The sequence below is a fragment of the Macrobrachium nipponense genome, chromosome 26 (genome assembly GCF_015104395.2).
Source record: "Macrobrachium nipponense isolate FS-2020 chromosome 26, ASM1510439v2, whole genome shotgun sequence".
Taxonomy (NCBI): domain Eukaryota; kingdom Metazoa; phylum Arthropoda; class Malacostraca; order Decapoda; family Palaemonidae; genus Macrobrachium; species Macrobrachium nipponense.
Window position 1 is genome coordinate 58,308,493 of NC_087215.1, and position 9,316 is coordinate 58,317,808.

At 46.0% G+C, this 9,316-nt stretch overlaps 1 protein-coding gene across 1 annotated transcript in view; it reads right to left on the reverse strand.

Moving 5' to 3' along the window:
• Window positions 1–9,316, reverse strand: part of LOC135200301 (pescadillo-like) — a 151,671-nt gene extending 142,355 nt beyond the window's left edge. Inside the window, exon 1 of the mRNA XM_064228838.1 lies at window positions 9,257–9,316. Coding sequence (XP_064084908.1) covers window positions 9,257–9,313 — 57 coding nt within the window. The 5' untranslated portion in view covers window positions 9,314–9,316. The remainder of the gene's footprint in view (window positions 1–9,256) is intronic.

Sequence of the window (9,316 nt, forward strand, 5' to 3'; positions counted from 1 at the left end):
AAAGCGTTCTTGGATAATGGTATATCTTGGGTCGTTTAACCGAACACCAGAGATTATCTGAGGGGACCTCGTACTTCTTTAGTCTTGTGGACATAAAACTTTAGAGCCCTGACAGGGCACAGGACTCTCTCAGGTTCTTGGCCCACAAGGCTTGTCATACCCTTGATTTCAAAGCTCCTTGGCCAAGGGTTCGACGGGTTTTCATTCTTTGCTAAGAAAGTGGGACTCAAAGAGCAGACAGCATTGTCCCCTTTGAAGCCCACTCTCTTACAAATGGCCTGAATTTCACTAACTCTCTTCGCCGTCGCCAGAGCAGTTAGGAAAAGAGCCTCTTAGTCAAGTTCCTAAGAGACGCTTCATGAAGAGGTTCGAAAGGACTCGACATTAACAGTCTAAGGACTAAATCCAAGTTCCAAGAAGGAGGCCTCGCCTGAGGTATCTTGGATGTCTCAAATGATCTCAGGAGATCGTGAAGATCCCTGTTATCAGACAGGTCTAGTCCTCTGTGTCTGAAGACTGCCGACAACATACTCTTATATCCCTTGATGGTCGGGACAGCCAGCTTCTGTACATTTCTTGAAAATAGCAGGAAATCGGCTATCTGGCTCACAGAGGTAGTGGAAGAGGAAATTCCCTCCTTTCTACACCATGCCCTGAAGGAAGCCCACTTCGACTGGTAAACAGCTCTCGAGGACGTTCTCCTAGCATTGGCGATCGCCTTTGCAGCTGCTTTAGAAAAACCTCTCGCTCTGGCCAGCTTTTTCGATAGTCTGAACGCAGTCAGACCCAGAGCGGAGAGGTTTCGGTGATATCTTGCGAAGTGGGGCTGTCTGAGTAGATCTTTCCTCCCGGGCAATGTCCTCGGAAAGTCTATGATGAATGACAATTACCTCCGTGAACCATTCTTTCGCGGGCCACATCGGGGCGATCAGGGTCAACCTCGTCCCCTCCGATGCCCGCGAACTTCCTTACTACTTCCCCATGATCTTGAATGGCGGGAAGGCATACAAGTCCAGGTTCGTCCAGTCCCAGAGCAGAGCGTCTATCGCGACTGCTCCGGATCCAGCACAGGAGAGCAATAAAGAGGCAACCTCTTTGTTCTCGACGTCGCAAATAGGTCGACTAACGGACACCCCCACAGTCTCCAGAGCTCTCGACAGACGTCCTGGTGCAACGTCCATTCCGTCGGCAGGATCTGATCTTGTCGGCTGAGAAGGTCTGCTCTGACGTTCTGGACTCCTGCGATAAATCTCGTCAGGATCCTTATCCGTCTCGCATCTGCCCACAGCAGAATCTCCCTCGCTAAATAAAAAAGAGGACGGGAGTGTGTACCTCCCTGCTTCTTTAGGTACGCAAGGGCTGTGGTGTTGTCCGAGTTGACTTGGACTACTTTCTCTGCAACCTTTTGTTGAAGAACTGTAGCACCAGAAAAACCGCCGCTAGTTCCTTTACATTGATGTGCCAGGACACCTGTTCCCCCCCTCCAGGTGCCTGACACTTCCTCCCCTCCCAGTGTTGCTCCCATCCCGACACCGAGGCGTCGGAAAACAACACTAGGTCTGGGCTCAGAAGCTTTAGGGACAACCCTCTCGAAACTTCCGAGGATCTAACCACCATCTTAGATGGTTCTTCACCGATTTGGTGATGAAAAGGGTCGCATTCAGATCCTCTCTGACTCTCCATTCGTCTGCTAAGAAAAACTGGAGAGGGTCTGAGGTGTAGTCTTCCCAGGGAAACAAAACTTTCCAGCGAGGAAATGGTTCCCAGCAGACTCATCCATTCCCTCGCCGAGCAAGCTTCCTTCCCCAGGAAGGCCGAAACTCTCTCTAAGCCTTGCAGCTGTCGTTCCTGGGACGGAAACGCTCGAAAGCCACTGAATCCATCTGAATCCCCAGATACACGATGGACTTGTGTTTGGGGTCAGATGCGACTTTTCGAGGTTGACCAGAAGTCCCAGGGACTTCGCCAAGGCCAAAAGTGAAGTGAAGGTCCTTCAGACACCTTTCTTCTGACGATGCTCTGATCAGCCAATCGTCGAGATACAGGGACACTCTTATTCCTGCAGAATGTAACCATCTCGCTACGTTCTTCCATGAGCATGGTAAATACCATCGGGGAGCCGTGTTCTTAAAACCGAAACAAAGGGCTCGGAATTGCCAAACTTTGTCCCTTAGCATAAACCTCAGAAACTTTCTTGAAAGAGGGTGGATAGGCACGTGAAAGCCGCGTCCTGTAGGTCCAAGGACACCCATCCAGTCGCCCGGTCTTAAGGCTCCTAGAACCGACTGAGGTGTTTCCAATCTTGAATTTTTTCTTTTCTACGAAAAGATTCAGGCTTGCTTACGTCAAGACTGGACGCCACCCCGACGACTGCTTTGGTACCCAGGAAAAGTCTGTTGTAGTATCCTGGTGACCCCAGGTCTAAGACCTAAGACAGCTCCACCGCTCTTTTCATGATCATTTGATCCAAAAGATCTAAAAGAACCTGATGTTTCTCCCCTTGATACGACGGGGAAAGATCTCTGGGAGTCGTTGAAAAGAGGAGGAGGGAGGGTCCACAAAAAAAGGGGATCTTGTACCCTTGTTCCACTATCTTGAGGGGACCACGCATCTGTATCTCTCTCTCTCACGCACCGCAAAGAACTTTAGCCTGGCTCCGACAGGCATTTGAAGGACTTTCTTCTCACTTAGAGGATTTAGGTTTGAAGGAACCTCTTCCTCTTGCAAGTCCTCTCCCTCGAGGAGCAGCTCTCGAGGAGGAGCGCTACGAAAGGGTTTAACCTTCCTAGGCGGTCGTCCAGACGACGACAGTGTAGGGACTGCGGGACGTCTTGAAAGACTGGGCCAAGAGATCCTGGGTAGCCTTCTCTTGTAGGCTCACTGCCAGGTCCCTTACCATAGCCTGGGGGAAGAGATGGCTCGAAAGAGGTGCAAAGAGAAGCTCTGCTTTCTGCGATGCAGAAACAGACCTCGCTGTAAAATTGCAGAAAAGCGCTCTCTTCTTGAGGAAAGCAGTGCCGAAATGAGACACTAACTCTTCCGAACCATCCCTGACGGCCTTGTCCATGCATGACAACACATTGGACAGCTCCCCCAGACTCAAAGAATCAGGTACTCCTAGATTGAAGATCCAGGACTCCTAGGCACCAGTCTAGGAAGTTAAAGACTTCCAGAGTCTTTAACAGACCTTTCATGTGATGGTTGATTCTCCGTTGGTGTCCATGAAATCTTAGCGGACGATAAAAGGGATCTCTTCTGGGCGTCTACCAGACTAGCAAAGTCCCCTTGGGAAGAAGACGGGATCTTAACTCCTACTTCAGCTTTGGTCTCATACCAAATGCCCGCTGTTTTTTTTTTTTTTTTTTTGCCTTTCCCACTGAGTCTTGAAGGAGGAAGGGCGAAAGTCGACTTGTCCCTGATCCTTCCGACGTTCCATCCAATCCTGCAATTTCTTGAATGCTCTCTTAGTGGACAAGGAAGTCTTCATCTCCACCACTTCCGAAACCTTGCCCGACTTCGAAGACGAAAACTGAGAGGGAGGAGACTTAGGAGCTGCAGGCTGGAACTTCTCACCAAACAAAGAACGTACAGACGAGCCAGCACCTTGTAGTCGGAAACCGACGAAACTGACGGCTGTTCTTCCTCCACTGAGTCCGCCGGACTACTAAGCTCTCCTTCCTCCCGCAGAGGCAAGAGATTGAACCTCTGGAGAGGGCGTGCGCCCAACGGGTCTAGCCTTCAACAGGCTTTCGAGGATGACTAATATCAGCCTCTTCAAAGCGACCGACCTTCTGTCGATCTTTAGAGCTCGAACCACGAAGGAGCGTTCCTGACCGCGCTGCGCGTCAAGAGAGGTTACTCTTAGTCTCTCTCGAGGAGCGTCCATTACGTTTCACGCTCAACGCGTCCAGCTTTCGCTTTCAAAGCGTCCTTCTGAGCGCTCTCGAAAGCCTTCTCCACAGGCAAAGCGTCAAGCAAAACATCCCGACGAGCGTCTTCAAAAGCGTCCTGCCGAGCGTCTCAAAAGCGTCCTCCAAGGCGTACTGTCGAGCGTCCTCAAAGGCGTCCTGACGTGCGGGCGGAGACGAGACGAACGAGGAGACGGCAGTTCTAGCGTCCTTCCTTCGTTTAGGCTCAACTGCTGGGCGAGTCTTCCGAGCCATTAAGGCCGACAATTGGTCTTGAAAGCGACGCAAGAATACTCTTCGTAGGTGAAGAACCGAGAGGAGGTGAAGGGCTGCGCCTGCGAGAAGACGAGGGGCGGGGGGACGCCACTCCTTCCTTCTCAAAGGTACAGCAACCTGCCTCTCCGAGATGCGAGAGAAGCGCTTCTCAGCGTCGTCCTCTGACACGTCCTACCTCTCTTCTGTGGAGGAAACGCGTCATACGACGCAGGCGAAGACCGCAACGAGAGCGGAGAGAGGGGACGTAAAGCGTCCTCCCTAGGAAAAAGTCCTTTTCAACGGACGCGAGTCACTCCGAGCGCTCCACCCCTGCGCGGGGAGGGCGCCTCGGAGGACGAAAAAACAGTCCTTAAGGATGCGAGCCTGAGCACGCTCCTTGGCAGCCTGGGAAGTAGCAACAGGTCCTGCCGAAGGGACGCCAGATCGTGGGGAGCCCCCGTAACCCTCTTTGCGGCTTTCGACATGCCACTCCCTGAGTTCTGGGAGTTCCGACAGAGGTCTAGACCTAGAGGCATTATGGGGCCGATCTGATGCCCCCTCCACAACACTAGGGCACGATCACACACTTTACTCGAGCCGTTTTCAAGGGCCAACACTTTGGACTCTAGAGTGCGTAACGACTCTAGAATCAGAGAAAGGGCATTACCTTCTCCAGACACAGAACTAGGGCCCTCAGCAACAACACAGGATTAGTGAAGCAAATTCTCACTGGTTGTTAAAAGAGGAGAAATGTTACTTCCCTTACCTTTCGTAGAAACCGCTCTTGGAGGAAGACCTCCTGATCCTATCGCGCTCCAACTTACGGCCGATAGGATTCATACACCTTCCATTCATCCTCAGTCAAACTTTTGCATTCAATGCAACGATCAACCAGCAAACAAACATGCCCCCTACACCCCATACATACTGTGTGGGGGTCTACCGATGATTTCGGTAGCCTCACCTTGCAAACACTTCTCACACACACTCTGAAGCTCACTGAACTTGATCCCGACATCACGTTCATAGAAAAGCCAATCCAAAATCCAAAAACAGTCCACTATCGCGTATGCCAATCCAACAATCCAGAGTCAAAACCAAAAGTCAATCCAGATACTTATAACGAGTCAAAATCCAAAAAATCCAAAAATCCTGGGCGGAGGTCTGTAAACAGGTGTTTACCGCACGGCGACAGAAAAAATATGAATAGAAAATGGGAATGGTTCCTGATATCCGCCTCCCAGCGGCGGGAATGGGTACTACCACCTGGCCGCCCACTGCGTGTGCCGCGAGTTTTGAAATTCTGTCGGACTTCGGAGAATACAGCTATATATATATCTGCCAAGTAAGTTTCATGAACAAAATTATTTATTAAATACTATAGGGTAAAATACTGAATGGCCACCTAGCAGCCACCTCTACCATAGCGTGACCACCTTCCCGAAAATCAGAAATCACGGCCTTAATTTGTGACTCGGGAGAAAAAACTTAATTTGAGAGGAAAGTAAAGGTCTTGAGGTGTTGCTTCGACAGACGCTGGCTCTTGACTAATGTCTATCCTGGGTTACAGGATGTGTTAAAGTACTTTTTCGGAAAGGTGGTTGAGCTACGTAGAAGCTGGCCATTCAGTATTGTATCCTATGTTTCACAAATCACAAGAGTGACAAGACAGGTGAGAAATGTTCATGGTATTTTATTAATTTTGCTTTTTCCATGTAAGGTAAACAACCACGGACGATCCATCGTCATCGCGTGGCTCGGCCTTAATCACTCAATATTTAATTGGTGAACAAGAATACAATTACAACTTTAAGCATACCATTCAAAAGATTGAAGTTTCGTCAACATAATGTGATATATGAAAGCCCAATACGAACTAGAATTAGCATGTGAGCTCTTCGTAAAATATGTTTTCAAGGCACTTTTGAAATCCAATATGGCGGCAATCGCATGACTGGCCGTTCTAACCACAGACAATCCACCATCTTTCCCAGCACTCATTTGAATAATGTTAGCGTAAATATGTAACGTTTATTGATCTTACTTAAGATTGCAGTTGTAATCAGCACAACTAAAACAAACTTTTGTTGCCTATATTTAGTGAAAGTATGAAACTTTTTATTCTTGGGGTCATGGTTTGAACTGAATTCATTTTTACCTTATAATCGGTGGTTTTATATCCTACTGCCACCACAACTGAAACTCCACAGTGCTTATTTGATCGTAATTATACACATTTTGTCTTAATTCACTCCAAATTGCACTTGAACCACGTTGCTGTTCCTGGTTCCTAAGCACTCACTCCGCAAACACAGTTATGAGCAGCAGACGACTACACTATTTATGAGGTGCAAAGCTTTATTCCCTTAATTGTTTACTTTCCTCATTATTTAGTTAAACTTTACTTTGTTAATTCAAAATGTTTATTTAATTCGTGTCTATTCTCCCTTTTTTGCAACCAAATTAACCCCGAAAAATTACAAATATTTCTGATTTACTTAGGAGCAGAAACGCGACAAAAAAATGACTCATCGTTGCCAATCTAGTGGAGCTTCACACATATGCCGATGCATTTACAAAATGTTTCCATGAATTCTAGTTGTCATAGTAATGCAGTAATGATAAAATTGCTGTAATATGTATATATACTACAGATACACTAATTTCACTTATTTTCCGGGTTTTGTGTAAGTCTTATACCCAGTTTGGAGGGTAAACATATACCAAATGACAACACTGATAAACGATTGAAGAGCGCAAAACGCTGCAAAGAATGCCGTAGTTCCCTTGGATAAGTACTGGTTAGAGGTCGGGTTTATGATTGTTGTGATGAAAGTGCCCCAGCGTCTATGGGTACAAGTGGTGTGTGGATTTAGCACAGAAAATGGGAAGTTTGTTGACACAAGCAACTCTGCAAACATCAAGAAGGCATTAATCTTCTACACCTTTTTAATTGTAAGTAAAAATTTCGAAAGCGTCATGGGGGTAGTGTGCACTGCGTTGGCCACACTTCTCATTACCCTCTGTTTAAATCTTAGAATATGGCCTAATTCTAACTTTGGAGAAATACTTACTTCGAAAGGAGAGTAGAGGTCTTGAGCTCCTGTTTATCACCACCAACAACTCATGACTGATAACCATCTCAGGTGACAGGACGTGTTAAAGTACTTTTTCGGAGGGTGGCCAAATTACGGCACTGGGTGTAATGCACTATAGCAAAATCTCGTTCTGATACGAGTGTTCATTGCAGAAATAGGTATTGCCCAAAAACGTGCTTGCACTGTAACTGAAACCCATAGTAGGTATGCTGCTTGGTTGTCAATCAAGTTTTTTGTAATCAAGTATTTTTTACAAGCTAGCTATTGAATAAATTTGTATTTTTCTCAATCAAAACATATGCCCCTCAATGCTAACTTTCCTCTTTTAACGACTTTCTGGTCATTGCAAATTTGGCCCCATGATTTCTTATGGTGCGAAAACAGACAGAGGCACAGGGACCGAAAACGATTGCGTCACATTACAGCAATAATCCAGCAGTAAACCATCTTTATATATCCAAAAAGTAAATAATAAAGATATATATGCACAATACGATTATAACAATTACATGAATAGCTGATAACAATCTGCATGAATAACTGGTAAACTGTTCTGCAAGAAAGTTGAGTATAGCAATTATTTACAAGATGTCGTGACGTCATAACACAGGACTTAAAAGAACGTTCTAATTCCGAAAAATAATTACTTAAATTTGAGTCAGAATCGAGTTACTTTTTCAATAACAAATATTTTCAAATTAATCATCATAAATATGTAAAATATTGATGTTTTACTATTCATTTAAAAAATTATCTAAGTGCACGCTTTGTCGTCTTTTTCTACCAAAACAGTTGTTTACTTAAAACCATCCTGGTAAGGGACCGTGTTCCGATTGTTGAGATGAAAGTGCCCCAGCGTCTGTGGGTACAAGTGGTGTGTGGATTTATCACAGGAAATGGGAAGTTTGATGACACAAGCGACTCCGTAAATATCGAGATGGTGTCAATCTTCTAAAATATTGAAGCATAAGTAAAAATTTCGAAAGCGTTTTGGTGAGATTTCCACTGCCGTGGACACCCTTTTCACTACCCTAATGTTTAAATCTTAAAATTTGGCCTTAATTTCTAACTTTGGAGAAAATACTTCGAAAGGAGAGTAGAGGTCTTCAGCTCCATTTCTCACCAACAACAAGTCGCGACTGATGCCCATCTCCGGTGTCAGGACGCCTTATAATGTACTTTTTCGGAGGGTGGCATGCATTGATAGCCGTTGGCCTGCTGCAGGCCATGCGGAGTTTTACCCTACTTCGAAAGGAGAGTAGAGGTCTTTAGCTGTGTCTCTCACCAACAACAAGTCGCGACTGATGACCATCTCCGGTGTCAGAAAGCGTTATAGCTAAGTACTTTTTCGGCAGGTGTCCAGCTGTGACCGTCGTGTGTTGGGCCAGTCCATGCGGTTGTTAACCCTATGTTACAACCCAAAGCTGACATGGAGCTCTAGGTTGGGTTGGGGAAGATTAAGTCAAAATGCATCCCCCCATTTCACAGAATGATTTACTGACCCCAGGTCAAGCTGGGGGGGTGAAAAGGGTGCAGTCTTAATCTGTCCAGGTCCCAGGATATGTTACATTGGTAAGGGAGTTAGGCCTGCATTTCCATACAATACTGAAGACCAGCCAATTTCAATAGATTTTGTTTTCAATCTCAATAAATAGTTTCCCATAGATCTGTGGTACCAATTATCATTGCAGTAGGCCAGCAGGGCAGATTTTCGAAGGAGCTGAATGTCAAATTCGTCTAAATCACATGACTAAGATTTCAGGGAAACTTAACATTTGGGGTCATAGGCAGAAGTAGCTAGGTTTAAACGTACCTCGTACCAATTATTCCAATTACTCACATACACACTCCACCGTAATCGAAAATTCTGACTGGCTTAGGCTAACCTAGACTGTCGTAGCCATGTAAAGGCATGGCTACCTCACAACATACACCAACCATACAGACAAGATGAGCTGCAATTACTAATTTGACATGTACCACAAAATACTATACCTTCTTAATTCTGTTTGCACCCATCTTGGATATTATACGTTTACTACACAAGTCCATTAC